The sequence below is a fragment of the Desmodus rotundus genome, chromosome 8, assembly GCF_022682495.2.
Source record: "Desmodus rotundus isolate HL8 chromosome 8, HLdesRot8A.1, whole genome shotgun sequence".
Lineage (NCBI taxonomy): Eukaryota > Metazoa > Chordata > Mammalia > Chiroptera > Phyllostomidae > Desmodus > Desmodus rotundus.
In genome coordinates this window covers 5,814,369-5,830,162 of record NC_071394.1, presented here as the reverse complement: position 1 = coordinate 5,830,162, position 15,794 = coordinate 5,814,369, and the positions used below count along the sequence as shown (strand labels likewise).

The following is a 15,794-nucleotide window of genomic DNA, read 5'->3' as shown; positions in this document are numbered from 1 at the left end:
AGAGCTTCCAAGAGCAAGTTGCTGAGGCTTGGGTCTCCTGATGTGGAAGGAGGAATATAACAAAAATATTTTTTTTAAAGAGGAAGAGTGTGCATCCAGGGGGATTCTGCCTTTGGGGTGCTATTTTATAGCTAAGGAGGAACTCGGCAAAGCCACCTCTGGTCACAGCTAGCACAGTAATCTTCGCATTTCCATCTTTCCAACCCACGATCTGTGCCATTTAGATTTCATGGTCTAAAAATATCTCCCAAACTTCCAAGTATGTTGGCATAAGCTGGTGGACTCAAATTTTTAATCCATTTGCAAATGTTTCTACACAGCTCTTTTTTTCCCCCCCTCGAATTCTATTTTGTGCTGAATCACTTTCATCATTCGGTTTGACATTTATTGTGAGCAGGAAGGAAGTCATCTTGAACACAAATGTCAACCCTGGCCCTGAAGGCTCCTGAAGGCTGCAGAGGGAGTGTGAGAGAAAATAAGGGCCCCCGCTGGCTGGAGAGTGAAGAGCGTGGCAACTGGCGCAGTGGGGGAACCTCGGGCTTTGGAGCTGCTACTCCCAGCTGCATCTGCCTGTGACCCTGAGCAAGACGCTGGGCCTCTCTGAGCATGTCTACTCAACTACAGTGTGGGGGTCACACAGTGCAGTCTAGCCGAGCTGCTGCAGAGATTCGATGGGTTAGAGAGCCTTGTGCACCTCCTAGTCCAAAGCAAGAGCTTAAGAAATGGCCCCATTCTGAACTCTAGCGCCATCTTGGAACAGCTGGGCACTGCATATCCCTGGCACCCCCGCCCCTTCTCCACCCAAGGGCAAAGCCATCCTTACAGAACACAAGTCTAATCATGCCACTCCCTTCTGGGAAACCCAGCAACCTCATGGTCAGGCTACAGTGTTCACTGTGGTCTACACAGCCACATCTAAGTCCCTGTCCTCACCTCATCCTGGCCTCTCCAATGCCTGCCCTCCAGCCTGCAAGTGGGATGTTCCCATGTGGCCTCACGTGGTTTTGCCTTTGACTTCAGGTCCTGCAAAGTGGCTGCTTCCCTCCCCTCCCCCACCTCTCCAGACCCCCACTCATGCCAGCAAAGATTTCACACCCTCACTCCATCCATGGGAGAAGACACCTCTTCCAGTATTCCCTCCCACATTCTCAGATTCACCCTCTCTGCCCACTGGCTCTGACTGTGGCGTGTTCTTTCCGTACCCACCACTGGCCAGGGCTAACCGTCTGTTTACAATTGTGGCCAAACAATGTGGTTAGGAATAGGGAGGGAGAAAGTTCCCAAAGGAATCAGGGAATGGCGGCCAGAGGGCTTGATGTGGGAAGCAAACAACCAATACTCAACACCTGTTCCTGCTGGTTAGGCAAGGCCTGCACCATAGAAAGTCAGAGGCAGCAGAGGTCTAAAAACCCTTCTCCCCTTTGTCCCCTCCCCTCTCCCCTCTGGCTATTGTTAGATTGTTCTTAACTTCAATGTCTCTGGTTATATTTTGTTGGCTTTTTTCTTTTGTTGATTATGTTCCAGTTAAAGGTGAGATCACCTGGTATTTATCCCTCACTGCCTGGCTTATTTCACTTAGCATAATGCTCTCCAGTTCCATCCATGCTGTCCCACAAGGTAGGAGCTCCTTCTTTCTCTCTGCTGCGTAGTATTCCATTGTGTAAATGTACCGCAGTTTTTTGATCTACTCATTTGCTGATGGGCACTTAGGTTGCTTCCAACACTTGGCTATTGTAAATTGTGCTGCTATGAACATTGGGGTGCATAGGTTCTTTTGGATTGGTGTTTCAGGGTTCTTAGTGTATAATCCCAGCAGTGGAATTGGGGGGTCAAAAGGCAGTTCCATTTTTAGTTTTCTGAGGAAATTCCATACTGTTTTCCACAGTGGCCTCACCAGTCTGCATTCCCACCAACAGTGCACTAGGGTTCTCTTTTCTCTGCATCCTCTCCAACACTTGTTTGTTGATTTGTTTATGTTGGCCATTCGGACTGGTGTGAAGTGGTATCTCATTGTTGTTTTAATTTGCATCTCTCTGATGGCTAGTGATGCTGAGCATCTTTTCACAGGTCTCTGGGCCCTCTGTATGTCATCCTTGGAGAAGTGTCTGTTCAAGTATTTTGCCCATGTTTTAATTGGGTTGTTTGTCTTCCTGGAGTGGAGTTGTGTGAGTTCTTTATCTATTTTGGAGATCAAACCCTTGTCCAAGGTATCATTGGCAAATACGTTTTCTCAAATAGTTGGTTTTCTTTTCATTTTAATGCTGTTTTCTTTAGCCATGCAGAAGCTTTTTAATTTGATGAGGTCCCATTTGTTTATTCTTTCCTTTATGTCCCTTGCTTTAGAGGACACATCCGTGAAGATGTTGTTGCGTGGAATGTCTGAGATCTTCTGCCAGTGTTTTCCTCTAGGACTTTTAGGGTGTTACGACTTATATTTAAGTCTTTTATCCACCTTGAGTTTATTTTTGTGTATGGTGTAAGTTGGTAATCAACTTTCATTTTTTTTGCATGTAGCTGTCCAGCTCTCCCAACACCATTTGTTGAAGAGGCTATTTTTGTGCCATTTTATGCTCCTGCCTCCTTTGTCAAATATTAATTGACCGTAGAGACTTGGGTTTACAAAATGTACCAATTTATTAAGTGTACAGTTCAGTGGCATTAAGTACATTCACATTGTTGTGTGACCATCACCACCATCCATCTCCTGAACTTTCTCATCTTTCCAAACTAAAACTCCGTCCCCATTAAACACTCTCTCCTCTGCACCCGCAGCTCCTGGCAACCACGATTCTACTTCCAGTAGTGAAAAAATGGTTTTGACTACTCTAGGCACCTCATACAAGTAGAATCACACAATATGTGCCCTTCTGTGGCTGGCTTATTTCACTTGGCATAACACATCCAAGGTTTATCCATGCTGAGCATGTGTCAGAATTTCCTTCCTTTTTAAGGCTGTATACTACTCCATCCAGGGGCTGTTTTATCGCTGCCATTGAGACCTTCTAGCAAAGATGAGTTAACGCCCTTCCTTCCAAGACAGTCACCACCCTGCAGTCAAGCCTGACTGGTACCAAGTTCTCAGGTTCATCATCAGGTGATCTTGCTGTTCTACCCATCACTCCTTGCACTGTCCTGTGAGAGTCCTCGCCCACAGCACAGGACTTGGCTCATAGCCCTCCTCACCTCCTTCCCCCAGCCAGGTGTACCTCCATCTATCAAACAAGACAGCGATTGCAGGCTGTCCCCTGTGGTCCTGCTGCCCTCCTCTAGACAGTCCGCCTGGGCCATTCTGTCCATCAACAAACACACACTGTGGGCAGACCCCAAGCTGGGAGTGGGGACACCCCAGTGAACTTGACATGGTCCTTGACCATCTGGAGCACACAATGTCTTGAAGAGAGACAAACACACACAGAACTTGGAGCGTGTGATCACTACAGCTCATGAAAGGGTGTTTGGAAGTCTGTAAAAATGCTGAAAACTGACTGGGGAGGGGTGGACTACAGAGGCCCTACTGGAAACTAAAAAAGTTGTTTTTTATGAGTTGAGACAGGGACTGGGGACAGCCTGGCAGAGAGGGTGGGGCCAGGGCTGGATCTCTTGGGCCTGTGAATCTCCCCAGGGAGAGTAGGTTTTGTGCCGAGGTTAACAGACGGCCACTGAGGGGCTTCAAGCTGTGGGTACATCATCTAATTCACACCGGGAAAGGACAACCCTGCCTTCCAGGTGGGGAATGGATGAAGATGAGCAAGAGCGGAAGCCGGAAGAGAAGTCAGGACATTGCAGGAGACGAGGCCAGAGATGCTGGGCTGCCCAGAACCATTAGATGGGGCATATTGAGGCCAGAGGCCAGGACACAGCAATCTTTGTAAGAACTGTATGCTCAGTTCTTACACCAGAGCCTAGGGCGCAACACCAGGGGCTGCACTGGCCAGAGACGCCCCTTGGAGGTGATGGAGCCCCCAGCCCCTAGGCTCAGCGGCCAGCCAGCTCCTTCCAGGCTCCCCTCCACCCTACCAACTCCCTCCCTTCCAGAACACTGAACTGCAACAGGTCAATCCCTATTGATCTGTTTATCCCATCTCTGAGCACAATCACTGGCTTAAAATCCAGACCAGCGTCCACACACAACAAACTCTGGCTAAATTCTGCTAACTGGCCGAGAGGGAGATGAGAAAATGGCAGTTGATCTGACCTGGACCAATTAGAGCAGAGAACCTTCTCCACTGGCCGCCAAGTTCCCGCGGAAGTCAGCCGCGCTCAGCGTTCCAACCGCAGCTTTCCATGCCCATGTTCAGATTGGGGTTTTGTTTGGAACTCAGCTTGGATGTGGCGAGGCCAAAGGGATTAGTCAACAGTGTTTGTTAAACACGGACTCCGTGCCCAGCATCACGCCTGGCACTGTCGATGAAAAGAAAACATACCAGGTTCTCGCCTGCGACGCAACCATGATCTGGTTGGGGCGCTCGTGGCAAGCCCTGCCCAGGCAGCGCTCGCTGAAGGATGAGTTGGGGTGCAGAGCTGGCTGGAGCTCTGGGAGAAGGGCCCAGGGAAGGACTTGGGGGGCAAAGCATGGCTTGTACTCGGGCCCATCCGGACTTCCATCCAGCAGCTGTGTGCCCAGGGGCAAGTCGCCTAACCTCCCTGAGCCTCCACTGCCTCATGTCCACACATCGCGTGGGCTCCATGAGTATCTCCATCTTACAGACGAGGAAACAGAGACCCAGAGAAGTGTAGTTGGCTTGTGGTCCCACCGCTGGGATTCAGACACCTGCAGGCTAGCTAAGAGTCGCTGCCCCCACACACCTTTCTCATCTGAAACATAAGCCACATTTCCATCCACAAACCACCTCCCCATCCAGCCAAGGGGCCCAGGCTCCCGGCACAGTGAGCTCCACGGCCGGAGAGGGTCTGTGTGTTGGTAATATCCCAGTAACGAGCACCCTGCTCTGCCGTTTCCGACGTCAGCATTTTCCAGCACTATTTTTTTTTTCCAGATGGAAGCAACAAAGTCCCCAGCCTAATTTGTTTCATGCAGTGACACTAATGAATGTTCCAAACACTGGGGCCTAGGGATTGGGGGCGGGGGGAGCGTGCTCACGTGCTGCATGCGACGTGTGTTTGGCTAACTTTCATTTTCCCCAACTTTTGAAATGATGTATGTGGGATTTTTCCTGAGCCGAACTTTGAGCTCAGAAAAGCAAGTTAGGCCGACCCCACACATTTCATAAACCCTGCAGCCCTACATCTGGGTCTGTGCTTCAACTCCTTACTGACACTGGGAATCTGAAGCAGAGACATCAGCCACAGAGTCACGGCCTTTAGCAGCCAGTGGTTCTCAGCCCAGGCTCTGCCTCCCCCCACCCCCACCCCCACCCCATCAGAATCTTTGGAAAAGTCTGGGAGGCATCCACTTATCACAGCTCATTGGCTCCCATGCCTCCTGGAGGCAGGGCCCAGGATGCTGAAAACCCTGCAAAATGTGTGATGTCCCTGCCCAATGAGGAACGGTCCCATCCCTAATGCAAATAGCTTCTTCATGGAGAAGCTGCCTGATTTTTTCAGGGAAGGAGGAAAGGTACAGAGACAGGGGTGGGTTCTTGTTCAAGGTTGCACGGCCATTTCATAGTCTAAGAAGGTCTGACCTTTCCAACTGCATCTTCTATTTTATCTTCTCACCACCCAGGTACTCCCCACCCACCCCAAGAGCCTCCCGCTCAGTCACTGGGAACGGATGGTCACACCTGACTCAGGACATCTCACCATCCCCTTTGATGGTCCAGAATCCTGAAGGTGAGTGTTAGCGACTTCCCAGGAAACCAGAAGGGAGGCCAAGAGCGGAAGTCAGAACGCCTCACTCCACAAGCAAGATCCTGCCTTCGTCTCAACCGAAGATGTGTTCGTAGGAGCAACTACAACATCCATTCGAATTTGTTTTTAAAATGCCAGTGTTTCTCACATTATAAATTAGTACGAGTCTTCATTGTTCGTTTGAGAGGATAACAAAAGCTACTGCAGGACTGAAATTGTCCATGCTTATTTTAAGTAACTCTCAAAAAAAAATTAATTAAATAAAATAACTCTCCTGTTTTATTTGGTGAGAATTACTAACCCATGAACACACCACAAATTCAATTAGGATCCAGCTCCTCACCCCACAGGATATTGCAGACAATGGCCAAGTTTCGGGGTGGTTTTGAGAACTCTCCAATCCTGGCACATACAGGAGCTCAAAACGGGACACTAGCGTCACATACCAGGCACTGAATCGACCTACCACACACTTCCAACGCAGAACTTTTCCCTGAGTGACTATCCGAAATGACAAACCAGTGAGGGAGAAATCAGATCACCATGAGCCTCAAGCCATGAGGCTTCCTTTACTTAAGGACCTTTACTGAGAACACGTAGGGCCATTTGTGAACCCCAAGTCCCAGTAGGCCCTTCACTTCCGAACTTGACAATGTGCACTGGTGCTACTGGAGCCTCCCCGTACCTTCTCAGCACCCACTCCCAGCACCCACCAAGGTGGCCTGATACCTTCGGCTAACACCCCGGGGAGCAGCCCCGACCCGGTGATGCATGGAGTTCTACACGGCACTTCCAGGTGCCACAGGAGGACTGGGCTTCATCGGTTCCTCCTGGTGACCTGCCCCATAATGCAGCCTTCCAGTCTGTGTTCCCTTCCCTGTCTTGTACCCCCGATTTTACTTATTTCTCCAATTTTTCTTGGTGTCCCCTCCTCAATCATACATTCTTGTTGGGAATGATATGGCCTCCAAAGCAGCACATTCTTGGGGGGCGGGTGAGAGAGGTGAGGGGAAAAGCTCACCCTGTTTATATGTCAGTCCCAGAGATATTTACAGCACATAAGGAGAAACAGCAGACATCTGTGGTATTCATGTGTCCTGGGCGGGGACCATTACGGGAAAAGTTGTCTAAGGAGACTCCTCAAATGGGGAGATAATGAAAACAAGATTGAGCAACGTTGCGTTAAATAAGCCACGTGCGCTGAGCTCTGCGCCTCGGGGAGCTTCTAGGGGGACGCAGACCAACGCGCAGTGTTAGCGTTCTGGGCACTCATATGAGTTTCCTCGTGTAATGCTTTCAACATCCCGTGAGGTCCACGTGTCAGATGAGGGGCTGCGGCTATTCGAAGTAAAACGGCGTGTGGGAGACTGCAGAACAAGTCAGCAATACACTCAGGTCGTCGGTTTCCTGGTGGCTGGCCTCTCGGCCACACCTTGGCAGAACCTTCTAGAGTGCACAGCCCAACGTGGCACAGAGAAATGCCTCTCTGCAAGTCAGTTACTGTCCTCAGTGAAAATACATCAGGTCTCCGTAAATGGAACGCGTGGTGGCGCTGCCCCACAGGTGACTGGATGAACAACCCAAAGGGACACACGCATTTGTCATCGCTATTAGGAAGGTTGGGAATGGCCCAGCTCAGTGTGGAGCTCAAAGGAGATCAGAGATTATCTTACATGACTCTCGGCAAAGGATGGGGGGTGGCGGGGGGACGCAGAGGAAAAGGGGATCTGGACACTGGGAGTTTTGGCACGTGCACAGGCCTCCTGGAGCCCGCGTGTGGCTGCCTGATCAGCCGCACCTGGCTTTGCGCTTCTTGCTGTTCACATGCTCCAGGCCCTACGCCAGGCCGCCCAGCGTTCTCACGCTGTAGGTAAAACGCTCACTGGAGCAGGGCTGTCGGAGGGACACCAGGGGAAGCCGACGTGGCCGAATGGGCCAGCCTCGGAAGAAGAGATGAGTTTGCATTTTTCCCTCTGTGCCTAAGTGCCCTGAGCTCCCTCTTCTCTGGAGTTCCTTCCAGCTCTGATGGCCTCTGGTTTTTATAATTTGCCAAGTGACTCTCAGTGCCGGGTCCATCAAAATCCCATAAAGTGCTGTTAAGTAACTATCTGCTGATAATAAGTCTGATTCGACTTAGGGCTGATGACTAAGGCCTGCTGGTTTCATTTTTTGGACTGACATCACTACGTGGAGAAGCATTGGTAACCGATACATGTGGGTGAGATAAAGCAAAAGCCGGATTTTAGGAAAGGGCAGGACAGGGAGATAAACTGAGTGGTTTTCCATTAACACAGACGCATGCTCCCCCGCTCAGTATTTTCAAGTCACGGTGGATAATATTTCACCCTGCCCCCTCCAAAGACAGCCACACGGTAGAAATGGGCTTAAGCTGCTATGACAAGTTTACAAAGAACCAGAGGTCAGTGCCAAAGAAGCTCTATGTACAGGCTGCCTGTTCTCAGACACCGCACTGGCTTAGGAAAACCAGACTTGGTGATTTGTAAGAAGGCACCTGCTGTGACAGCCATTGTTACTAATACACATAAAGCAGGTACCCTGGTGGCATTGCCCAAAGTGTGTGTGGGGGCGTATAATGAACTATGAAGTGATGTAAAACCTCGGTTATTATTGATATGTTGATATTATATGCCCATCTCAACTGTAACACTCTTACACGGTCCAGATGGTTTTATGTTCCTTCAGGATGGAAAGGAGAGGAGGAAGCCCGAGGTCTTGACAGAAGCCCTCAGGAGGGAGCCACGCAGAGCCCACGTACGGGCCACTGCACGGGCCAACTGCTTAAGTATTTACTCTTACTCATGCGTGAACTTCGTGCAAGAAGCCATCTTGTTCCCGAGTTATAACCAATTTGTTTTCTCAAGAAAATGTTTCAAGCGAACTCCTTTATCTCTTCCGTGGCAACAGTTTGAATGGGATCGATTTGCACCCAAGGACACCTGCAAAACTAGAGGTGGCCCGAACCTCCGTATTGACTTCAGTCTTGTCATCTCCAAATCGTTTTCCTTAACACAACACGGGAGGTTTAAGGGGGCCTTCCCCTTTCTACACATCTTGGTTCCTCACTTGTATTCTATTACTGCATTTGCTCGACTATTTCAATATAGTTGTTTCAAATCTCTCTCTAGGGAAAGAATTACGGCTTATCTCCCTCAATGGCCTGGAACAAGGCTTGCCCCTTGACTCAGAATGTGTGGCCTTGAAACGAATGCACCTTTCCACTATGTATTTGTCATTATCTGGACAAAGCCCAAGGCAGAGAGGGAGCTTGAGACATTGTCTATATAGAATCCAGGAATCTAAGAAAGCGTGTTCATTGTATATATGTACCACTTCTTCTTTATCCAATCATCTACCAACAGGCATTTAGATTGCTTCCCAATCTTGCCCACTGTAAATAATGCTGCAATGAACACAGAGGTCCATGTATCTTTTTGAGTTAGTGTTTTGGATTTTTTCAAATAAATACCCAGAAGTGGAATCGCTGGGTCATAAGTTCTATTTTTAATTTTTTGAGAAACCTCCACACTGTTTTCCACAGGGGCTGCACCAATCCCACCACCAGTGCACGAGGGTCCCCTTTCTTCCCATCCTCGCCAACACTTGTTTGTTGATTTACTGATGACAGCCATTCCGACAGGGATGATCACTTTGTAAGTTATATAAATGTCTAATCACTATGTTGTACACCCAGAACTAATATAATATTGTATATCAACTGCAATTAAATGTTTTAATTATAAAAAAAGAAAGTGTGTTCAGCTCAACAAATACTGTTTTCCGTAGCAGCCGCACCGACTTACAACCACACCAGCCCTGCACAGGGCTCCTTCTCCTCTGCATCTTCGCCGACACGTACCGCTTGTCTCTTTGATGAGAGTCGGTCTAACTGTGCAAGGTGGTGGCTCCCTGTGATTTTAATTTGCATTTCCCTGATGACTAGTGACCTTGGGCACCTTTCCATGTACCTGTTGACCAGTTGTGTATCTTCTTGGAAAAATGTCTATTCAGGTCCTTTGCCCTTCGTCTAAATCAGATTATTTGTTTTCTTGCTACTGAGTTGTATGAGTTCCTGTAGTATTATGGATGGTAACCCCTGTCAAACACGAGGCTGTAACAACATGAAAAGGCAATGCAGGGGTGTTTGTCGTGACTGTTCCCCTCGGTCTGTCCAGAGGTGAGGGATAGGTCACACCCAGTTGGCCCTGGAGAGGTAGGTGGTCAGGGCAGCGGGATGCTTGTGCAATGCCAACCCAGCAACAAGGCCAAAATAAGACAGGCTAGGAAGGGGGGTCCTCAGACAATGCCGGGGCAGCGCAGTGGCTAGTGTATATGACTTCAGGAGACCCCTATTCCGAATCCCCTAATGAATACTGAGTGCGGTGCTGGGCTAAGTCCGTTCATATGTACTATTTTCTTTAAGTCTAAAAACCACATTGCATCGGGGCAGTGTTACCATAACCGACTACAGGTTATCCCTAGCTTGGCTCACGCAAAGTCACAGACGCAAGGCCAGATGTGAACTCCACGTCCAGCCCATTTTCCCCAATATCAGAACCCCTTTCAGCCACAGAACTAAAAAGGCAGAGCAGTGATCAGCCTTACTGGGCTCAGAGCATGGTCTCCCTCTGGTCTTAACATAGACTCTCTAGAGAGTCTAAGCCTTCTGAGAGCCAATCATATCATTATAGCCCTACGATGCCAACCTTGGCTACTCGGTATTTTTGTTGTGGTCACAGGAAAGCCGCACAGAACGTAGTCTCAGTTAACCTGAGAGTAATCCATTCGGTAAATGCTCACTGAGTAACTACCGTGAGCCCCGCAGCCCGCTGAGGACTGAGAATGCTAGAGAACAACACAGTTCCTGCTCTCAAGGAGCTCAAGTTCAATGGGGAAGATGAGCAGGCAGATCAATTCAATGCAATGTGCCAAATCCTATGGCTAGGGGTGCTGCAGAGAAGGCACAATTCCAGCTCAGTCTGGAGGGTCAGGGAAAAGCTTCTCCCAGGGAAGGTAACACCAGTGCTGGGCCAAGATGAGTAGCCAGGAGAAAGTTGGGGAGGGGCAGAGAAGGCAAAGGGAGCATTGTCAGTGTGGGGGCCTTTGATGTCCACATTTGCTGTATTCTGCCTCTAGAAGAGAGGGAGAAAAATCACATCTCCCAGGCCTGGTTCTTTTTTAAAAAGGCACTAGACTGTGAACCCACAGTTAGCCCCATCTCCTGGCCCCTCACACCAGGTGCCCCAGCCCAGAACAGGATAACAGGTTCAAAGCACAAAATTCAGTGCCTTGCAAAATCCTGAATCATCAATGAAAGGTTCAGTTTTACTCGCTTGACTAGACTTCCTCCCAAGCTGCAGGATGGGTGTCCAATGCCTCCACTAACTAGGCAGGCTGCAGACTCAGGAGCTCAAACCCAACCCAGCACGGGCTTTCCTGTACAACTCCTCACTGATGGGAACCCACCTTCCCACCGCCGGCCCCGCCCAGCCCCCACTTCCCTAATTCTGACCAGCCCCTGTTTTGATTCTAAATTCCATCCCTAGCCATTGGGAGCTGGGAAGGGGAGGCAGAGGCATTACTAAGAGCCCGGCATTACCAGTGGGGCCAGGGGCATCCAGTGACACCTAGTGAAATACCAAGAATCCTGCCATTGCTGGCAGAGGGTCAGAACCAGGATGGGGGCCAGGAAACAGAGCCGACCCACTGTGTGCAGGTGTGAGCTCCAGAAACGTTCGCTGGGGGATCCTGGACAAGCAGTTTTATCTCTGGAAGTTTTCATGTCCTTGCCTACAAAATGCAGATGGTAAGTCCCACCTCATAGGTCCACGGTGACAATTTAAAAGTATCTGGCTAGGTATTCAACTCTTCCTGTTCCCACAGTCTTAAGTTTTCTTGGATCCTTGTGGGAAACTGAGGCTTCAGGTTTGGCATCTTCAAACCTGCTTCTGCCGGTGGAACAATTCTAGAGAAGGCTCGCTGAAGCTCCGGCAATCACAGGCCCTGGCTACCCCTTCCCCAGACTGGGCAGAGCAGGGCTGGGGTGCTGGATGGAAAAGGTGGGAGAAGAAGGACAAAGCCCACAAGCTCCAGTAGGACCCCAGGTTCAGAAGTCAGCCAATACATACTGAACCCCATTTATGTGCAAAAGAACACATGACCCTCTGTGTGTTTGTATGCGCTCACACGACTTCTGTGCCTCTTTTACTATCACATACTCCAGTACTGACTTCAGTTCAATTCAACTAAATACAGTGCCAGAGACAGAGAGATGAATGCATTCTCAATCCCTTTTTACCACCTGAAGAAAGCAAGTGGAAAGGCAACAATTGCTAACCCTTCTCTCCACCACTAACACCTGCCAATACATGAGGACGCCAAAGGCTGGACCAGCCCAAATCCAAGTCCCTGCCTGGAAGCCCCCTCCCTCCTGCTGGGTTCCCAGTTTCCAGGGAGGCACCCTCTCCAGGCTTCAGTAACCTCCTTAAGAAACCTGTTGCCAACTTAGAGGTTCTGCGCTGACCACCCCACCTGGTGGCCAAATCTGGAAAAGCTTTCCAACCAAGGAAGATGGGCAGGTGGTATGCCTCGGAGGCTTCCCCAACTCCCTCAGGCCCCATCAGTCATGGAGGAGGGCAGAAAGGAATATCCAATGCTAAGTGCAGGAGAGGGGTCAAGGTCATGGCCAATTCTCCACCCAAGTCCTGGTCAGGTACAGCCTCTTAAGAAGCAGCCATCAGGATGACTAAGCCACAGACAGGAGGCAGGGGTAACTGAAATGTCCTGCCAGCCCTAGGTGTGAGCTGACAGCCGCGATTTCCCCTCCCTGCAGGGGAGCCACCGCTACCATCCACCCCTCTGCCCAAGTACAGGTGGATTTTCCACCCAGAGGGTCAGGTGCATGGGGCGAGTTCCATCCTCCTCTGGCCACGCATTTCCATTTCCGTCCGGACTGCTTAGCAAGGAGGCTTTTTCTGGGGGAAGGATGTCTGGAGGAAAAGCTCCAGCCCAGGCCCCTTCACATCCCCAGGTTTCTGCCCAACCAAATCAAGAGAAAAGGCAGCAGTTGAGGCTGGGGGGATCTCAGGGCCACCCCACAGAGATGTCTTAGCCCAGACAAGCCTCCCTCTCCTCCAGCCTCTCAGGCTAGGCTTAGGAGTCTGAGATACACTCTCTCTTCCTCTCTTACGAACTTCCCTAAAAAGAACCCAAAGACATGCATTTTGACCAGTCCAAGTCCGCAGTTAGAGCAACATCGGGATATTTTCTCTATCAGGATGGAGACCTAAGTAGAGCAGCCCAAGCAGGCAAGCAAGCATTACATACCCGCGCGCGCACACACACTCACACACACTCACACACACAACACCCCCCCCCCCCACTGTGGGCAACTCCCATCCCCAACTCCAGGATGTACCGTCGAAACTCAGGAACGATCCCCAAAGACGGGGCCCGCCCCAAAGCTGAAACACAGCGCGCAAGGGAGGGTCCGCTTTATCCTGTTCAACCTCCACGTTAACTGGGAAAACCACCTAATTCTTTTAAGCTTTGATACCAGCATCCGGAGAAGGTACCGTAAATGCGCACCCGCACGCCCATAAACACGCCAATCCAATCTCCAAACTGTCTAAGGAACCACGCTTGGACCTTTTAAGCCGTGGAGTCCAACACCCAGAGAGTGGTTCGCGGGCACACAGACCTTCCCAGCAGAGACACACGTACTGAGGGCAGGCTGGTCTCCAATTCAATTTAAAGCCCCAGAGCGCTCCTCAGCTCCAGCCTCCACCCAGAACCCCAACCTGCGCCGCCGCCAAGGGGCGCCCCGAACGCCAGGTACTCACACAAGCGCGTGGTACAGCAGCGCCCAGCCCCGCGGTCTCTCCAGGGCATCGTAGATCAAAGTTTGGATGCGCCGGTACTTGGCGTTGTTCCTCTTCACAGGGCGGCTCAGAGGGGTCTTGGCCAGGAGCCCGATGCCCTGCGGGGTCCTCCGCAGCCCCTCGTCGCGGCCGCCGCCCTCCAGCAGCAGGGTCCCGTCTTTGTCAGCTCCGGCCCCAAGAGCCAAGGTGACTTGCTCCACCTCCCCGGGCGCCAGCCCCACTTTCCGTTCCTCCTCGCCGGCCGCCGCCGCGTCCCCTCCGGCCGGGTTAGCGGCCCCGCCGCCTCCGCCGCCCCCGTCGCCGCCGCCGCCTGCCGCCCCCGCCGCCCTGCGCGCCTTGAGCCCCATCTGCCTCGCCCCCGCCGGCCGCTTCGCCTTCTCCGCTGCTGCTCCGGGAAGAAGGGGCGCTCGGGGTGCGTGGACGAGGCGGCGGCGGCGGCTGCAAGCCCAGGAACTCCAATGCCATGATCCGCGCGCCCCTCCCCACCCACCGCCCCAAAAGCAGGCAAAGGCGGGCCCCCGGGGGGCAGGGGAGCCGGGCTGGGGGAAAGAGGTTCACATCCTGCGCGGGTCAGCTGCGGACCCAGGGGGCGCGGGCAGGAGACTGCGGGGAGCGGGCGAGGGTGAGCGAGGCTGGCGCGGAGGCGCTAGGGCGCGCGGCGGCTGGAGCCTAGCCCCGGCGCTCCCGGGCGGCGGCGGCGGCGGAACCTAGGCCAGCGAGCCCGAGACAGCATCGCAGTTTATTTACAAGCCCGCTGCCAGCCGCCCTCCCGCCCGCCCGCCTGCCACACGCGCCGCCGCCGCCGCCTCCTCCCTCCTCCGCACTCCCCGAGCACCCCTCCCGCCTGCTCCAGCCTTAGCCCCGCACCAGCAGATGCCTGCGAGTGAGCGAGCGCCGCGGGCCGAGCTCACACAGCCCCCCTCCCGCCCTCGTGGGGTGGGGCCGCAGAGTCCCGCCCCGCCGGCGCCCCGCCCTCCGCGCGGCGCCCACCTCTGCGCGCCCCGCAGGCTGGGAATAGCCGGGGCCTCTTCTCCCGCCCCTTCGCGGCATTCCCAGGGCTCCAGTGGGCGTTGGGCTTCCCCCGGGCGGGGCGTAGGAGGGTGGGGTGGGGACGAGGCAAAGGGGAAGGTAGCTCGGGAGGGGTTCTCCCTCTCTACCTTCTCCTGGCTACTGCAGCTTTACGATTCTGGTCACCTCCCAGCCTGGCTTCTGGGCTTCCGAAGTAAAATCCAAGTTGCTGGTTTGGCCAAGGCCCAGAGTACGGCGGAGCCCCCGCTCCGTGGTAGCAACGTGGCTCCAGTTCCCTTTGGTTCATGGTTTACGGTTCTGGTGGACTGTGAGGCACTCACCTGCCTCGGCCCCTTGGACAGCGGCCCCTCCGCCAGCCAGGGGGGACAGAGGGCTGGGGAGATAGGAAGGACACGGAATCAGACTCCCAGTTTCCTGCTTCGCTCCTCACTTGTGCTCTAGGCCAGTCATTCCCTATCTTGCCCGAGCTCCTGTTCTCATTCATAGAATCATTACTAAATCCAGCAAGAGTGAGCTTCTACCGAGAGGGGCAGTGTTCCCAGACCTGGCCACCGGAGGTCCCTGGCCCAGACAGCTTGCGTCCTAGTGAGAGCTGGAAGACAGTAACGGAAAGGCTGACATAGCCCGTGTAACTGCCAACACTGGTAAGCGCTGAGGAACGAGGTAAGGTGCCGTGCTGGAAGTGGAGGTCCTCTTTACGTAGCCTATCCTAAGCAGCCTCGTTGCAGAGGTGACATTTGGGGGTAAGGCCCCAATGACAAGCAGGATCCAGGATGTAAATGTCCAGGACAGCCTTCCTGGTGGCAGGATGGCAAGTGCACAGGTGAGTGAGGTGTGCCTTGAGGTAAGGGAACAGCGGAGAGCAGAGGAAGGTGGGCGCACAGGCAGGTGGGGCTGGATCCTGTAAAGTACAGGCAGGAGGGAGCCCCTGAGGGTCCTGCATGTGGAACCTAACTCCTGCCTCCCTCCCACCATCGCCACCAAGGTGGGTTAGAGAAGCCCTCCATTTCTGCTGCACAGGTGCCTCCTTCACTTCCCACCCTCTCCACTTCTGTC

At 52.5% G+C, this 15,794-nt stretch overlaps 1 protein-coding gene across 2 annotated transcripts in view; it reads right to left on the bottom strand.

The window, feature by feature from the left end:
- The window catches only part of KCNQ3 (potassium voltage-gated channel subfamily Q member 3), a 197,235-nt gene extending 183,101 nt beyond the window's left edge, over nucleotides 1-14,134 (bottom strand). The window contains exon 1 of one of the 2 annotated variants that reach the window (XM_024572168.4): nucleotides 13,671-14,134. In XM_024572168.4, coding sequence (XP_024427936.2) covers nucleotides 13,671-14,056 — 386 coding nt within the window. In that variant the 5' untranslated portion in view covers nucleotides 14,057-14,134. The remainder of the gene's footprint in view (nucleotides 1-13,670) is intronic. The other variant, XM_071222204.1, reaches the window with a different exon arrangement.
- Between the last annotated feature and the right edge of the window lie 1,660 nt (nucleotides 14,135-15,794).